The following is a 19,122-nucleotide window of genomic DNA, read 5'->3' on the forward strand; positions in this document are numbered from 1 at the left end:
TGCTGTATCTCTGTTGTGCTCTGTTTAGAAACTGAAGTGTTAAGCCGTATACAAATCATTGCAATAAATAAAATAAAATGTGGTTAAGAATACTAATTCTGTTAAGAGTGAGTGGGTGGCAGCAGTCATTATTTTCCTTCTCTTTCAGTGATCTGTTGCCATAATCAGGCTTTTGTCTAGGTTGACTATAAATCTGTTGACTTCATATTTCAGTTTATTTCATATAAAATTTAGGGGTATCAGCAAGTTGAAATTGTTTCTTGCATGCCAAAACTTGCAGCAGGCTAATTCAGCACTGTGCAGCACATAGCTTACTGAGCATTCCTGTTTGAATTGATGGCATTTCTGGTGCAAACACGAATTTAATAAGAGTAAGTGATAAATATCTTCATTGTTTAAACTGAACAGTGTCTGCGATTAAAATTTCTTTAAAAACAACAACTCATTTTATGCTGTTAAATGTTATATAACATGGAATTTGCTATTTAAAATATATATCCCAAATCTACACAAAATGCTAGATACATGTTAGTATGCCAAGAGAATCCAGCCTCCCCCCCGCCCACGCATTAGAGAGTTCAAGTTTCTTACTCTGCATTTAGCTACAAAGGCTTTTGCTTTTGCTTTCTCTGCTAAAGGTACAAGGTTTGTAAACAATTGATGGGGTGTGTTTGTGTCTAGGATTCTCAATGTGGTGTTTCCATTCTTGATACTTTCTATTCTTTTTCTCTGGAGTGCTACCTTCTGCAGACCTCATCCACAGATAGTTTGAGCATTATTCTTAATAACTGAAGACATTTGTATAACAACACGGTAGGCAACGGTACTTCAGAATCATGCTTTGCATATTTTAAAACATGGTATGCTAATTAAGAAGCAGCTGGAATTGTTTTTGCAGTCCTGAAGGAGAAGGGATGTAAGGACACGAGACAGAGACACCAGCAGGAGGACACTTCAATCTCCCAGGACATTCTATATAAGATCTCAAAGAAGCTGTCATATTACAAAAAGAATTTCAGAAATAAACTAGAAAGAGAAGTTGCTGAATTACAACTTATTACCAAACTTAAAACCATGGAGAAACCTGGTCTGAATAGAGACATTGGATTCTTATCTCGTTATACACGATAAAGCTATTTTTGGCCATCTCACACCTTGCTTTTTCCCATAAGACCAATTGCAGTCGTTAACAGTCGTCAACAGGTTTACCACACCTATCAGCCAATCACCCATTCCTATCACCCTTCTGAGAAATACCCCTCCACACCCTCTCACTATATATAAAGGTCTGGTGACTTCTGTTTCAGTGTATTTGAAGAAGTGTGCATGCACACAAAAGCTCATACCAAGAACAAACTTAGTTGGTCTCTAAGGTGCTGCTAGACAATTTTTAAATTTTTAAAATATATTTCTTAAATGGTAGAAATCGCTACAGAAGTTGTCTCATCAATGGCAGAAAATCATCCATTTATTATCTAAAGAGAAAATTTGTAAGATCAGTGGACAGTGTTTGTGCATTTTGGACTTTCTAATGAAGAATTGATCAACTATTTATCTGCAGTCTAAAGAAAAATTACAGTAATTTATGATAAAGGGATGAGAATGATTGCTAAGTCAAATAGTGGTGTGTGTTTTTTTAAAAAAATATACACATATATACTCACAGAGAGAGACTGAGATGCAGTGTTGATTTACTGAAATTTACTCAATTGAAACTGCATATGCCTTTGAGTTGAGCACAAGGAAATGAATGGGGATATGCCTGAGTGTTCTGCTCTGGGCTAAAGGGAAGCTGAAGAGTGTATGCGGCAAATTCATTCCTAAGGGAGATCTCAGTACACATGCATAAGTCATCTCCTTCCAACTTCCTTTTTTACCTCTGCCAGTGTCAAAATGAAACTCTGGTGAAAAATTTGTTAATGGTCCCTGATAATAGAATATAAAAAGTGTGTTTGTTCACTCTGCAAACATTGCACTTTGGGTATTAAATTTATGAGGGGCAGCTGAATGCTTTGGTGCTTGGATTGTTTATAAATATTTGCAGTAAATTACTGCATGCAGTCATAGGTTGAAATTATGTCCTGCATACGTGTTGCAAAGAGCTGCAAAGAATAGCATCTGGCCTTAGATATGCTGTACTGGAGCATTTAAATATATTCAGTTACAAGTTTGGGAATGACCATGAAACCTGAAGTTAAACTGTTCCTGCCTCCACAAACAGGATAATTGGATTGCCTCGGTGTTATGTGTCTGAATGAATAAAATTATTTCAACTTCAATTGAAAGGGGGGAACAGGAAAGGAAAGTTATCTGTACCAACTATTGTACAATATGTCTTCATGAGTATTTTGACAAGCAGTTCTTGTACACTGCCAAGAAGTTCAGGGAAGATCTTTCCTACAGGTACTTCATTTCAGCAGGACACTATTATTGTTATTGTTAATAATAATAATAATAATAATAATAATAATAATAATAATAAATTATTTATAACTGCTCTTCTTTCAAAGATCACAGATTAGTAGTTCCTTCAGGCTGACAGTGCTGTTCTATACTGTCTATATGAGACCTAGATGAACGTGACAGTTTGCCTAGGTTTTGGTTTTTGTCTGACCAACTGAATCTTAAGTAGTTGTGTTACTAAATACATGGTGCATTACAAACCTGTTATTCTATAATTTATTCAAAACTATTAAGTAGTCTTTCTTGGGCACAATACTTTGTCTTACTGCTGGATAGATGCTTTCATGAAACAATGCCTCATTTTATCACTGTTATTTCAGTTGCTTACGTAAATAAAGGAATTTTATCACTGACATCTGGAAAAAGAGAACTGAAAGTACATTTCCAAAGCTAACATTTTCACATTTTAATCAAGTAATGCAGATCATACTAAATAAAGTATCTTTTAATGAGCAAAGGATACTTATTGGATGGTCACTTGACTATTATGATTTCAAGATTTTTGCCTGTAATGTGAGAAGTTAGAATAATTAAGAGAAGACTTTATCATGCTACTCACTGGTGAGTCCTATAACTCAAAACATTTGTGCACCTCTTATTTTATGATTTAGGAGGCAGATGTAGTTCAGACATGGATGTTTTAGGTTTCGGCCGTATGTTGGTGGTTTTGCAGGAAGAACCCCTGATTTGCTTTGCATATCTCAGGTAACACAAGAAATGGTAAAACCGTTTTCAACCTATTTTCCCCTCTCTCTTCTATCATTTCAGGACTATACCTTGACAATGTACTTTCAGCAAGCATGGAGGGATAAGAGGCTTTCGTATAATGTAATACCTTTAAATCTTACACTGGACAATAGAGTAGCAGATCAGCTTTGGGTTCCCGATACCTACTTCCTGAATGATAAGAAGTCATTTGTGCATGGTGTCACTGTGAAGAACAGAATGATTCGATTACATCCTGATGGGACAGTTCTCTATGGTCTCAGGTCAGCATCTAATATTTAAAATGCCATAATTTAATATCTAAAGCTAAGATTTATTTTTTCCTTTATTTTCCAGCATTCCATAGTTTCAGTTCCAGGTGATTTTGGACTTGCCCACCCATCTTAAGTACTTTAAGAGACTTTAAGGGATACTGAGTTTTATACAAACACATGCAACAAAGAAAGAAGAGATGGGAGGTTTCTGGAATGCAACTTTGGTAGAGTTGATATGTGATAGAACAGTCCAGTGTTGTGCATGTTTACTTGAAAGTTAGTTTCACTGAATTCAATCAGACTTAGCCGTGTAGCTTTTAATAAGGAAACACTCAACTGTGAAAAGTGGATCATATACTGTTAGTGTATGCCTTTGTGAAAAAGTCAGCTACTTTAAGCACAGACAATACAGCAGAGTTTTTTCCCAGAAAACATTTTTCTATATGTGCTTGATTACATGTGTGTATGAAAGATATGTGCGTAACCTTTGGAAAAAATGCTCTGCTTACCTTCTTGACTTTAGCTGCACTGCTGCAGCATATTTCTGAAATACTAGTTTTCCTGCACTAGTATATTGTAAACATTTAAAAGGTAAGAATTCATTTTAACATCTACATTGTACATGAGACACCACCTGATCATCTTTTGATTGTTGACCTTGTCGTGTTGCAAGTGAGTTTTCCAAACAGCTTATATCCACATCAAAATTAAGTATATTTGTAGCAACTGAGCTTCCATCAGTGTAAAGACGATGAAGTTGGAAGGGCATCATAATTACAGCTGTGGTAGAATATTTCAGAGCTGTCAAGTGTTGTTTTTAAAGTCTAAGGGCCCATCTATACTTTGCTTCTCCTGTATCTAGAGGTGAAGCAGTCTCCTCTCGTCCCTTTCTCTCTATGCACCCCTCCCCCTGCCAGTTTTTATTAGAGTTCCAAAAGGTTGAACTGCATTCTTCCAGTTATTATTGCCTGGATTCCCCCCCCCCCCCATTTTCCAAATGACCCTGTCAAAAAATAAATAAATCAGCTCATACCTCTGTCCTCATTTTATCACATCTCTGCATAATCACAAAACTGGTCCTCTAAAAAATAAAAGGACCCAGTGTCTTCAGAGAAGGGAGAGGAAAGAGGAAGTACCAATGACTCAGAAGTCCACTGTGCCCTTAAGAACTGCTGTTAACAACATGGGAGGAGGAGCTAAACGGAGTCCTGACAGCCTAGAACACCCTTAACCACTCCTCTTAGGAACAGTCCCTCTGAGTCCTGGCAAGCACAGATGGTGGTGGAGCAAGACAGATACACGCAGAAAAATCAGGCTAAGTGCTACCCAAGAGTGGACAAAGAAACACAGGTTTTCTGGAGATGGTTCCAGGTAGGGAAATTAAAATTGAACAAGAATGGACCCACTAAACAACAGAAGTCAGGATCAGCCCTAAGATCTCAGTTTTTGCTTTTCTATTGTAAAGCAAGTTAGGAGTGGGGCATAGAGATTTGTAGAGAAGACGTGGCAAGAAGTAGAATGCTCAATAATAATAATAATAATAATAATAATAATAATTTTTATTTATACCCTGCCCTCCCCAGCCAAGGCTGGGCTCAGAGTGGCTTACAAGCAATAATAAAAACAAGTTGAATGATTACAACTTAAAAACAAAATTAAAATACAACATTAAAATATTGAAACATTAAAATATTAAAATGTAGTCTCATCGCAGGAGAAGGAAAAGAAAAAAGAAAGAGAGGGAGGGAATCAAATTGGCTCCAAGCCAAAGGCCAGGCGGAACAACTCTGTCTTACAGGCCCTGCGGAAAGAAATCAGATCCTGCGGGGCTCTGGTCTCATGAGGCAGAGCGTTCCACCAGGCCGGAGCCAGAGTTGAAAAGGCCCTGGCTCTGGTTGAAGCTAATCTAACTTCCTTAGGGCCCGGGACCACTAGGGTGTTGCTATTTATGGACCTTGAGGCTCTCCATGGGGCATACCGGGAGAGGCGGTCCCGTAGGAACGAGGGTCCTAGGCCGTGAAGGGCTTTAAAGGTCAAAAGCAGCACCTTAAATCTGACCCTGTACTCCACCGGGAGCCAGTGCAGCTTGAAAAGCACTGGGTGAATATGCTCCTATGGCAGAGACCCCGTGAGGAGTCTCACTGCAGCATTCTGCACCCGCTGGAGTTTCTGGGACAGCTTCAAGGGCAGCCCCGCGTAGAGCGAATTACAGTAGTCAAGCCTGGAGATGACCGTCGCATGGATCACTGTGGCCAGGTGGGGGCGGGAAAGGTAACCCTCTCCTCACGTGCTATTTTCTATTTCAGAACCCTGACTGGGAACAATGTGGCATTGAGGGGTCATACAAAAGATGGGAAACAGCTCAGCATTTCCACCCAGATGCTGCTTGTTCCCTAAAAATCCTTTACTGCAGAGAAACAACAGCCTGGATTCCCAGACTGTTGTTTGCTGCAGAATGCTTAGTTCTGTCATAAAATGCGCTAATTTTAAACTCTCAAACTTTACTGCCTAAACACAAAAACTTGTCCCCTTGGAGAAAAGAAAGAACGATGCTCACTTCTGTGTGATGTGAACTGTTTCAGAAGAGCAAGCTTATTCTTGCTTCCATGGTGTTATGGCATGTTTTTAATGATGATTCAACATTTGACACCCATGAAGTTCTAGTGGGTTTTATGGAAACTGAGCTTCTGTGGGCATTCTGTGGTTTGTCTTATAGAGTTTGAAGAAGAAGAAAACCAGGAATCTGTTTTCTAACCCACCTTTTCAAAGGCAGCAGGAGGCAAATATGTGTGATCAAGGAGGAGGGATGACTAACTTTATGCAAGAACATTAGAGAACTGATTGCTACTTTATGTGACAATTAGTGTCTCCTGAAACTTAACTTTAAAACCAGATTGCATCCTGGTAGGATTCCATATTTGGGAGAAAATCATAACACTTAGGCTCCAATTGCAAACACAGTTGCTTGAGAATTAGGGTACTTCCATATGGGGGCTTAATAATGCAAATGTGTTGTTGGCCACAGGACTTCCTCTCTTTTTAAACTTACTTAATTTATTTCTTATAAAGTGTAAGTGTGGGGGTGGAATACGGGCTGGCATTCTTGTACCAACAATGTTGTATGGATACCGCAAAAAAAGAAAAAGAAAAAAGTCATGCATGAGGAGCACCCATCCCACAAGAAACACCTGTCTTGAAGCATTCCAAGTCCCATTAAACGCAGCAGGTCTGACAGCTAAGAAAGCAAGCTTAGAATTCTGCTCTTAGTATTTATACTGGGAGGAATTAAACTGGGAGGAAATTGCTATAGCAATTATTCTGCAAAGCAGAAGCTTTTCAGCTTGCTGGGTACAACAATCCCACTTCTACCCCCCTCCTCTGCTGTCCCTTGTGCTGTTATGGGGCTTCTCACAACATCCACAAGTCAATTGCAGTGGGGGGGGTGAGGGGGGGACCCATTTGTGCTAGCAGAAGTCCTTGTGTAAGCTTCTGCTACCAAAGTCCTTCTATTTGAAAAGCTCAAAGACCACATTATATATTTATGATTATGCCAAGCATGGAATAGGAAGATCAGCTTGCGTTTGTAATCATTTGCCCAACTATACCAGCTCTGTCTACAAAGAGACAAAACCTGGAGAAGTCTTCTTGCAGATTTCTCCTTGGCAGGGAGTCTAACTGAAGCTTAGAGGCAGTCCGAAGACTCCCAATATGGATGAAAGTCACAAAAGGCTTTGCTTTGAGGCTAACCAATTGAAGCCCCTTTGCAAGATAGTCTTGTTGTTCTAATGTTAGTTACAAAAGGCCACTGGGAGCAAACGGGTGGGATGGGTAATTGGCCATATAGCTACAGTATCAATTTTCTGTATTTGTATTTTTTCTTTAATTTTCCTGAGAAAGTTGAAATGGCTTCCTTTCCCCAGTATTTTGCAACATGCCCATACAAGTATAGCATAATATATTGGAATGTTGGGACACCAGTTTCTTTGACTTTGCTGGAATGTGCCATCTGTATGAACAGATGGGAAATATGCTACAGGGCCAGAGGGAGATGTCAAAAAATCAAACCAGAAGGAAAAGAACTACATCCACTGTAAAAAAAAAAAAAAGCATTAAAACAGAATAGATGCTAGATGCTAGAATTGCCTGATTGTGGCACTAGCCACTAGAAACTGTTGTTTGCAAAACAATTTATGTTCTCAGGGCTTGTAATAGGCATAGCCTTCTAGGACTCAGGTTGTGGCCTTCCTATACCTTGAAAGAATAAGGTTGCAATCCTGTACATACTGTGTTGAGTCTCAGCCCCATTGAACTCAGTCAGTCTAACTTCTGAGTAGATGTGTGGGATTACACTGCAAATATATGAACATTCATTCTTCTCCTATGAGCTATGGAAAATCTGATTTAGCATTTCTGCACAGCAGGGGGGAGAAGAGAGGGTGCACTGGAGTAGATTGAGGGAGGCTTTTGATCCGGTTACCCCAATGGACCCCTGGATGAGGGGGTTTAAGTACACTGCCCCTTGGGTTTGAGTACTTGTTCTCCCTCCTACTGAGACCAAAGGAAGAGAAAATGGGGGAAAAAACCCCAAAACACCAAGCACTTTGTGTTCCTGTGCTATGAGAGAGGTAGAAATGCTTCTCTTCACTTTCACCATGCCATGCAAAATTTTGTACACTTCTATCCTGTTGCTTTTGACTCCCCTCTTCTCTGAATTAAAAAGCCCCAAGTTACGTAGCCTTTCTTCAAAGGGCAGTTTCTCCTTCCCCTCGATCATTTTCTGAACCTTTTCCAACTCAGCAATATCCTTTCTGAGGTGGGGCGACCAAAACCATACAAACTAGTCCAAATGTGGTTGCACCGCAGATTTGTATAATGGCATTGTGACATTGGCAGTTTTGCTTTCAATTCCTTTCCTAATGATCCCTAGCACAAAATTTGCCTTTTATTCCTTCTCTCAGCTTCCTGCTGTTTAACTAGTTCCTGCTCCACAAGATAACCTCTCCTTTTATTCTATGACTGCTAAGCTTACTTAGGAGTCTTTGGCAAGGTATTTTGTGGACAGCTTTGTGAAACGCTTAAGTATATTATCTCCATGCATTAGGGTGGCTAAAGAAAGGCAGCTGGTAGGGAAAAGTGCTGGTAGGGAAGGGCAGGTGATGAAGAGCCTTAGTGGGCAGCTTGTGCAAAAGCATCAGCAGGTGGAAGGGCAGTGAAGGTGTTGCCTGCTGGAGGGCTTAGAGTCAGTGTACGCTCACAAGCGCCATTGAAAATAGTTTAAAGTTAGTATTTTTAAGCTAGGGGTGAGAGAGAGAGAGAGAGAGAGAGAGAGAGAGAGAGAGAGAGAGAGAGAGAGAGATGTGGTTGTATGGGTATAGGGTGGTATATAAATTCAATAATGTTATAGTAGCTATATGAACCCTGCCTGTGCGCATAAGAGACAGGATTGGGAAGGGTAAATGCATTGCCTTGCTGTTCTGTATCTCTAAAATAGGTCAGTGTTTTCTAGATTCTTAATTCCTTGAATGCTTCTTTTTAAAATTCTACTCCTCCTTTGTAATTCTTTTTTTTTAAATGTAAGCTTACATTCAAAACTTAAGACAATGATAAATATTAACTTCTAACGTAAAACATAAATCCATAAAAACTATAAAAACAGCAGTAGCCCTAAAATAATAAATATGATGTAGGGCAGGGGCTGCAGCTTTGTTGACCCTTAAAAGCCTGAGTGTGGCTTGATTACGTGAATTATCTGCTCAGCATGTAAGTGGCTTTTGTTTGTATTCTGGATTGTGTCATGATCTTGATGGTTTAGTACTATATGTACTTAGTGGCAGAAGACTTGTGGCTCAAAGACTTAAATAAACAGCATTTTATGTGGGCTCTGCCCCCCAGGTGGATGCAGGGACTATACCTGTCACTGTCCTCTGTATCATGACTTGGCAGCTCTCATGCTCCTGTCTTTGGGTTTATTTTATTTCTTTCATTTTGCTGTGATGTCTCACTTTGGGGTTTGTTGACAGTAAAACTGTGAGCAGAAGGCTTCTCGGCATTCTGCACTTTATTTGCGACTGAGGGACTGGAGGACAATGTGACTGAATTTTTCCATAGGGAAGAGAAATTCTCCAACAGTTTTTCACAGTTGGGAATCATCATGAGCAGTGGCAGTAGCACAGCTTTATTATTCTTCCCCAAGTTTTTCTTTTCTTTCGCTGCTTCTGCAGTAGCTGTGGTGTTGACGGCTGGCCTCTGTTTTGTATTCTCCGCAGTTTCCCAGACCTGGGGATGAAATTAAGATTGCACTCAGGCAATTGTTCTGTCAGGGCAAGCATTTTGGCTAGCCCGACAAAATGATCCCCTTCCCCTGCCTGCCCGCTGTTTGCCTGGGAGTTTTCCTGAACCCACCCACCCCCACAAGCCAACTTTGAAGCAGGGAGGAGGGAAGCTCCAGTCTGCAAGCAGGAACCTTTGTGCAGGGCTTCTAGGGATGAATCTCATCCTGCCCAAAGTGACATACCTCCCAAGCGCCCCAGGAAAAAAAGGTCCTATTTCCCCCACACACAGTGGCCATTTTGGGTGCTGTCATCTCTCATGCTGTGCTCTTGCACCAAATAAGCACTTTTATCAAAGCCATGCAAGGTCTCCCCCCCCCCACTTTTGGGGGCGAGAGCAAGGGGTATGGGTCACATGACTCACCAGGGAGTATGTCCCAGAAGACACATGGTCCCGGTTTGGGGCTTGAAAACGTTGGACAGAATGTAGTGTTATTCTGAGGCAATGTAGAAGGAAATGGTGGCTGCCACAAAAAATAATGGGATGGCTCAGAGAAAATTTTGCACATGGCCTTTTTCTTAGGGGATGGGGGGGTGGAATCTTTTGGAAAATTCGAGCTTGATTGAAAAAGTTGGATGAGGAATGGAATTCTATAAACATGGCCACCTGGTAGGATTAGCTAGTCAAATAGTTAAGAGGGTAGAAGGGACGGTTGGATGGAAAGTTAAGGTTGCTAAAAGAGAGGGATGCATACTGTGGATAGAGGGGGGTACGATGAAACCTCTTGGTTAAGAGGGAAATAATTGTATATATGTTTCTAATTTTAGAGAGGCATTCATATTTCTTTAGTTAAGTAGCAAGGTGGGGGAACTGGCCAGGTTTCAAAAGAGTGGAGCGTTTGGTTTCCTTTTGGGTTTTATTGTTAGAATTTCAATGAGCTGTGCACTCAGCTGAAAAGCTATAAATGTTCCTATTCAGTTATATGGTGTGTGGATTTCTTGGAAGCAGATTGTTCTGCAATTTCAAAATGGGATAGCATTAAAATATAAATAATTGAACTACAAAATTGCACTTAATGATGTGTATGGAAAAATAGGAATACTTCTATGTTGAGGCTTTTGTAGCCTTACTTATTTTTTAAATAAAATAATAATAAAGTGGGAATGAGATTAACTACATACACATAACCATTTTTTAAAAACAAGAGCTAAAGCCTCCATTCACTCCAGGTTGGGAAGCCACATTAGCACAGCTTAGAAAGTCCTTACGTCATGTAGCCAGTGCCACAGAACATTCTCTCACAAAGTCAATTCAGAAAATAGAGGATTTAGTCAGCGCTGTAGGCTTCTTTTGATAAGCTCTATCCTTTAAAAATGATCTTTTTCTTGGATTCTTTCATTGCATCATTATCTCCCCAGTGTCTCAATATACAATCCCCATGTATAGTCCAAGCAGCCATTTCTGCATTTGGCTCTTGGAGTTAGTTTTATCAATGCATAAGTAGTCAGTCAGCCAAGTTTATTGCTTATAGCCAAAGGCTGCTGCAATGTATACAATGTCATTCAATAAAATATATACTAGTTTGATACTAAAACTTAAAACATTTACATTGTCAAAACACGACCTAATCTGCACAAAGCTATAGAAACTCCTTAATATAAAAATTGAAACATTAGACAATAAAATTTATAAGGTAAAATCACCACAGGGCCACTAATATATTAAAAGTAATATTAAATAATACAATAGACAATTATGTACAAAGTTTAGTGAGAAAAATACAGCTTGTTGTAGATGGGGTCAATTAAATTCATCTCCTTTACAGTTGATAGCTATCTCGGTTATACAATTTTTTCTAATTTTCCTGCCGGCAGTTGCAAAAAGTGCTACACGCCAGGTCATATGCTTATCTATGTCAGCGAGGAGATAAAGAATCATGTCAGAAGGATTCTGGCCAGGGGACCTTGTCATTATAGGTGTCAAAAACCATTCTCTTGCTTCATTATATAAGGGGCAACATAAGATATAATGCGTAAGGTCCTCTAATTCAGGGCATCCCCTAATACAAACACGTTCATTTACTGGTATGTCTCCCATCTCTATAAGCAGAGTTTATTGTATTTAATCATAACTCTGTAACAGCTTTCCAGAGTTGTACAAAAGTCAGTTCATTGAAAACGTATATTCATGGGCCTCTCTAAGTTTAAAATATAATGGGGTGCATGTGGATAGGTACATGGAGTTTAAGTCGTTTTTAATAGCCACTGCCCTTGTGGCCCTTTTAAAAATATTATTCTGAGAATGTAGGGGAAGTTCTTTGAGCCCGGATCCCTGAGAGGTCATATTTGCCCATCAGTTGGGCAGAATGATGTACCCAGTTTTTAAGGGGTAATCCATTTGCGAGCTCAATCAGGCATTTTTTTGGTAACCTAGTGTTGTTCATCTGTTGAACTCTGAACCAGTAGCAGAGGATTCTTTTATCTATTTGGCTCCCTATGCTCAACATACAAGTTTCCAGCCTAACCATGGTGGATTGCGTATCTTTGGGTAGGCCAATGCATAAGTAAGAAAACGAAAAATAGGAACTTCAGCTTGCCGCTTTAAACCTGCATTTATTGATGTTTGCTGTACAGTGGTACCTCGGGTTACATACGCTTCAGGTTACATACGCTTCAGGTTACAGACTCTGCTAACCCAGAAATAGTACCTTGGGTTAAGAACTTTGCTTCAGGATGAGAACAGAAATTGTGCTCCGGCAGCACAGCGGCAGCAGGAGACCCCATTAGCTAAAGTGGTGCTTCAGGTTAAGAACAGTTTCAGGTTAAGAACGGAACTCCAGAACGAATTAAGTACTTAACCCGAGGTACCACTGTACGGTGTTTTTTAAGAAAGCACTCCTATAAAATACAGTTTATACTATTTTATAGGAGTGCTTTCTTAAAAAACACAGTACAACAAAGAACAATAAATGTACAAAGGTCACTCAAGAACCATGCAATTCCACATCTTCCAGTGGCAGCATTTTGGAGCAATCTCTAAAGGGCACAGAGGACACTGCTTTCCTGTAGCCATTCAAGTTGTATGTTGCTAATTTTAGTGAGGCATTAGGATTTCTTTGGGTAAGAGGCAAGTATTTGGGTAAGCAGGACATTTTTGAAGAAGAAGAAGAAGAAGAAGAAGAAGAGGAGGAGGAGGAGGAGGAGGAGGAGGAGGAGGAGTTTGGATTTGATATCCCGCTTTATCACTACCCTAAGGAGTCTCAAAGCAGCTAACATTCTCCTTTTCCTTCCTCCCCCATAACAAACACTCTGTGAGGTGAGTGGGGCTGAGAGACTTCAAAGAAGTGTGACTGGCCCAAGGTCACCCAGCAGCTGCAGGTGGAGGAGCAGGGAATCAAACCTGGTTCACCAGATTACAAGTCCACCACTCTTAACCACTACACCACACTGGCTCTCACTGGAACTCAGTTCCAGCACCTCTCAGGTGGATACCATTGCCATTATAAGAGAACAAAGGAGACATTCATTGTGAGGTCCAGCACCTCTTTTTCTAGAAAAAATAGCGCTGTGGGTTAGAATTTATTTGGGTAAGAGCTGAGGTGGGCACTATCTGTTTTCCCAGTCTGTGTTCATGTCCCTTTCTGTCCAAGCAGAATTGCAAGTTTTCCAGCTCTCCAAGACTCAGATTTGGCAGCCTAAAATCTCTGTTGCCATTCTCAACCCTTCAGGCATTATTTCTCACATAGTATGCCCTCTTCTTGATTTGATGCAGGTGTCCCTGGATTAGCTACATTGTTTTGAATTTGAAACTGTATTCAGGATGCTGCTGCAGTTTTCCACCTCTGTCATCCTTTTCTCTCCAACCCATCTAAAATAAAGAAATCCAATTGGCTTTGTATTATTCCCAATGTGGCCCATTTTATGGCCTCTCCTTAAGATGGTCTGTCCCAGAATGAATTGCACATTCCGGCCAATGTGTATAAGTCATTGTAATTTTTTTTATAATTTTTTTTTTCATAAATAGTGTTCAAATCCCTACCCCCCCAACACTTTCCTCGGCACTTATTTTTACTATGAACAAATGCGATAGAAAGATGACATATACAGCCACAAAATATGCAGGAAATTGAAATGTTAGGAATGTCCCCATGCTTAAGATGTCATTATTTTTTTCAACCATCTTTCTTTCTCTGCCTTAAAAAAATAAGGATTTCCACCCCGCAAAATTGCATTAGTTATGTTAAATGTTCTGTTTGCAATTTTTGTATATTTATTTGCTAACGGAGTGAGAGATTTCATCTGTCTCATCTGTTCACTTCTTGCCTGTTTCACCTCATTTAATTTCCTCTAAGCTTCATCTGTTCATCTGATTTTCAATACAATCTAAATCTGTTATCTACAAGATTGCTGGGACAATGTGCAGTGTCCTAGCGGTGAGGAAGATAGAAAGAACTATGGAATGGATAGTGGACAGTGGAGGCATTTTCCAATTCAAGTGAAAGCATGAGAGGTTTTTTTATGGACTTCAGTACTGAATTGAGTAGTGGGGGGAAATTAAAGTAAAATTAGAATGTTATTAAATTAATGGCGGAGATGCTTTAAGGAGGGTAATGTATACTAAGTGATTTCCACATCAAGATGCTAGCCTTATCAAAACAGACTTTAAAAAATATTAAAGGGAGATGTAGTGGCAGCTGTTTAATGAGATCTCGAACCAATAAAATGCATTTTGTACAGGGTTTTTTCTGTAGAATTTTTGTGCAGAGTTTACTTTAAGTCTACTTGATCACTTCAATCTGCAGAACTTGCACTTCTACAAATGTTGTTCAGTGTCCATTCTGTGCTTCCCTATAGCGTGGCAACACCTGTATTTTGGAACTTCCTGAAGGCATCAGGAAACATTTTAGGTTTCTGAAAAGATCTTTTGGCAGGCCTATTCAGACATGTCTTATTGTGTTTCATGGTTTTTTTTAGATTTCTAAACAGTTTTAAAATGTGTGTGTGTGTGTGTGTGTGTGTGTATGAGCGCGCGCGCACACACACACACATTGTGCTTTTATTACAGATATGTTTGTTGCCCTGGGCTCCTTTGGGAAGGAGGGCAGGATATAATTTTGATACGTAGGTAGTTAGGTAGTTAGGTAGGTAGGTAGGTAGGTAACTAATAGCAGATGAGCTGGCCCAAACAGTTAGTCCTGATTTCACATAGCTCTTTGTGTAGGAAAAGAAGAAGCATGCACATCACTCAGATTTATTCAGCCATTTCTTTAAACATATGAGCCGTCTCCTAGTCTAGCTACATTTTTCTGGTTTTGACATAGGGCCATCAACTCCTACACCAGACACATCTAATGACCCAATAACTATAGCTGTATTTGTTATTAAAATCACTCAAGTGATAGACTGTATTCTTAACTCAATTATGTGTCTGTTTCTCAGCTTTCCTCTGTGTTATGGCCAAATGCTCTGCTTTGTACTGTGGCATTCTGTGAGTTATAGAATCATAGAATCACAGCAATCCTCCTACATAGACTACAAATTGTGATTCTACAGCTGTCTAGCTTAGAAGACCTTTTGTTTCAATGACTGGAGTCACAGTGAAATATGCCAGTCACCTGAGTGCTTTAACCTGAGGTTAAAGATTTTAAGCTTAAACCTGATGATGAAGTGACCACTTAGATGCTGGTTTGTGCTGTATTTATGTAGCAGGACAGACTGAAGATGGCATACAATTTTTGCATTAGCCAAAATGTCTTTTGGTTTCAATTTCATTTTTATTTTATTTGTAAGACAAAACAAAAAAGAGGGCCATGAAAGTTTGGAAATAATAATAATAATAATAATAATAATAATAATAATAATAATAGTGTTTATTATTTATACCCCGTCCATCTGGCTGGTTTCCCCAGCCACTCTGGATGGCTCACAGCATATATAAAACATTAAAAACTTTCCGATACAGGCCTGCCTAGTTTTTGATTTTAAAAAATTAAGTAACTTATTTAATAAATTCTGTGAACAAATTGTACTGAGGAGCACCATTTGCTGGCAGGGTGCTTAAAATAGCAGTAATCTAATTTGATGGATGAGTAAAACGATCCCATCTAACATTTATTTCCTTCAGATTAAAGTCGATAATAGTTGTATGTAGGCCAATACAATCTAGCAGAAAGAGATAGTAAAAGTGGATGTGAGCATTAAAAATGCAGAAGGCTGATGAAACAAGGCACAAGGTGAAGAAGAAGTTTGCATACACACCATATATTTAGAGCACACGGCTTCCCCTAAAGAATCCTCTGAATGTAGTTTGTTGAGGGTGCTGGAAATCATAGCAGTGTGAGGGATGAACTACAGTTCCTACAGTTCTTAAGAGGTAGACACAGGCAGCTACAAGCAATGCCCTTCCTAGGTTCTGCTTATTGTATAGTTTAAGCTGAGATAAACAAACTAGCTCAAATTCAACCAGTGAACATCATGGCTGAGTAGAGATTTGAACTTAGGTCTCCCCAGTTTGATTCTACAGTGGTACCTCGGGTTAAGTATTTAATTCATTCCGGAGGTCCGTTCTTAACCTGAAACTGTACTTAACCTGAAGCACCACTTTAACTAATGGGGCCTCCTGCTGCTGCCACGTTGCCGGAGCATGATTTCTGTTCTCATCCTGAAGCAAAGTTCTTAACCTGAAGCACTATTTCTGGGTTAGCAGAGTCTGTAACCTGAAGCGTCTGTAACCCGAGGTACCACTGTATACGTAGAGTGCAATGATGCTGTATTACATCACATCAGTGCTGGCCCAAGACATTTTGGCACCTAAGATGGACTCCAAAATGGCGCCCCTCCTCCCTGCCAGGGAAGAAGGGATCAGGGAAGATCTACATCAGGAACAAGGCAAAGCGAAAGAAAGATTGACATTGGGGTCTGTTGCTCCAAGTGGGCTCTGTTGCCTGAGGTGGTTGCCTCACTGTGCCTCATAGGCCCTGCTCCACTTGGGCGCTCATAGAGCAGGCAAGGACAGTATATTGGATTTCTGGTATCACATGATTCTCATGGTCAGTAAGATTCTGATCATTGCTGTTAACATCTGAGCTTGCAGACTGTAATTCCCTTCTCCAACCATGAACCAAGAGATATGGTGTGAAACATCATATCAACATCCCTTTTTTCCTTTATTTCATCCATGGGCACAAGCTTTTTCATTCACCTGGATTGAAAAAGTCCAGAAGCAAAACAAAGCAAAGCAGAAGAATAGCAGATTGTGGCAGTATTTTTTTCCACCCCACAAGCTAGACCAAGTACTTTCAAGTCCCAAATCTGTTGAAAAGTTCACATGTTGGGGAGCGGGGATTATGTCACTATAATTCAAGGTTTCTTAAAATGCCCCACTTCATCTCAATGCCCAAGTAGAAGGGAAGCTTTGAATTTATTTTATTTTTTCCACAAGGGACCTGGAAACAGAATTATCCTGAATTTCACAACAGGCAGCAAATTAAAAGAAAAGAAGAAAATACTGTTGCTAAAAGCCATAACCATTTTTCTACAAAGCTGATCTCTCCGTGCAGGAGAGAAATTAATCACAAGGCAGTTTTGTCCTCAGATTTCCATATATTATAACTGGGTCTGCTGCCAGCCTTTCCAACTGTCACAAAGCAGGCATGCTTCCAAGATGCAGAAGTGAACATTGGGCAGAGCTACAAGTGCACAGCTTTTGTAACTATTTCAGACACGAGAGTCACCAGAGCTTAGTCATTGCACATGGGAGACTTCTGATAAGGGTTTTAATAAAAGTATGAAATCAGGTGCAGAAAATAATTTTATACTGAAGATTGCTAATGAGGAACTCAAATCTGTCCTCTGATTGCATACCTGTTTTCTGCTGGGTGCGGTGGGTAGGAAACTAGGAACTTTAAATACTTACCTTACTCTACATATTTTGTGGACAAGTTTTCTCAGAAAAGTTTCTCAGAATGTTTGTCATAAGTTTATATACTCTTTTGTGTGGAAGTGGGGAAGCCGACACCCTATTAGGTGTGAGTAAGGAAAGCTGTGTTTGTGAAGAAAAATACAATTATTAGAATTTTCTGTTAAAATTCAATATCTCAGACCAAAGCTGAAGTCTTTAAGGAAAGGGGGGGGAGGTGGTAGAGCCATGGCTTCTGTGAAAGATAAAAGGCCCCCCCCAAAAAAAGGTAATTTCTCTATAGATTTGGTTGGCTGTGGCATTTCAACGCTGAAGGGCTACACAACTTCATGATGGGTTTCACAGAAGAGTTACTCACTCTCACTACTCCTTTCCTTTTCCCTGGCAGAACTAGCAAGAAATATTAGTCACGGACAATTCTGCATCTTTCCAGCAGACTGCAGGATACACGAGACATCATGCTCTTCTGAGATGGTGCTGTACAAAAAGCTCTGTCTCAATGTACTCCCTCATTCTTTGTCCCACTATGTGAGAGGAACTGGTTCCAGAAAACTTGCTTGTTGGGTTTTTAATTCATCTGAGATTCATAAGCCTAAAGAGTGATTCACACAACCACAAGTTGTGTGACCATTTTTGGGGATGGTGGCCAGTTGTGGTGATGCCCTATAATTATCTGCACTTAGCAGGGACTACTTTTCATCCAAACTTCCTCCCCAGACCATACCTCTCACTTACCATACTGCATTCCCTCCCCAAGTGTTTTTGCCAGGCTAGAATGTGTCATTTAACTGTGATGATGCCTTTTGTTTACCTGGATTGAGGATAGAAGGGTGTGTGCGTGCATGTAGAAACCTATTTCTTTTTCATAGCTATTGTACAAAGGTAAGGTAAGTACTCCTCCCACTTTTTGCCTATGACCCACCCACCACTGGCTTATGACCACTGGAAGTGAAATCATGACTAAAAAAGACTCATGCCTCATAAAGCAATATAAATGGCTTGTTCGAAAATCAGGCAAAAATATGGATTGTTTTCTTGCAAATATGGATTGTTTTCTTGCAAATATGGATTGTTTTCTTGACTTTTCTTGGAACTTGAGAATCTGTCTATATATCAAGCAGATTGAACAAAATCCACAAAAATAGCTTTTGTATGTGCTTTTTCCTAGAATTACAACAACAGCTGCATGTATGATGGATCTACGAAGATACCCCCTGGATGAACAAAACTGCACACTGGAGATAGAGAGCTGTAAGTACATTATTTTTATTTTTATTTTTTGTAAATCCTACTTACTCAAACTGATTCAGACGTTTAATGTTTCCCCCTGCACCCACATGCTACTAACCTAGTTGTCTGTGTGTCGGATGACATTTAGATCCTTGTAAACACACAAAACAAATTTAGCTCTCCAGATGGATTAGTAATTTGTGGCACAAGGATTAGAGGAACTTATTTTGTGTGTTTGATGGACAATTTTCAGCTTTTAAAG

General features: G+C 39.8%; 1 protein-coding gene across 4 annotated transcripts in view; it reads left to right on the forward strand.

Moving 5' to 3' along the window:
* GABRB2 (gamma-aminobutyric acid type A receptor subunit beta2) overlaps positions 1-19,122 on the forward strand; it is a 103,849-nt gene that overhangs the window by 31,686 nt on the left and 53,041 nt on the right. For all 4 annotated transcript variants that reach the window (XM_083597197.1, XM_083597198.1, XM_083597199.1 and 1 more), the window contains exons 5-6: positions 3,232-3,452; positions 18,799-18,881. In XM_083597197.1, coding sequence (XP_083453323.1) covers positions 3,232-3,452; positions 18,799-18,881 — 304 coding nt within the window. The remainder of the gene's footprint in view (positions 1-3,231; positions 3,453-18,798; positions 18,882-19,122) is intronic.

This window comes from Podarcis filfolensis (genome assembly GCF_964270895.1).
Source record: "Podarcis filfolensis genome assembly, chromosome: 2".
Lineage (NCBI taxonomy): Eukaryota > Metazoa > Chordata > Lepidosauria > Squamata > Lacertidae > Podarcis > Podarcis filfolensis.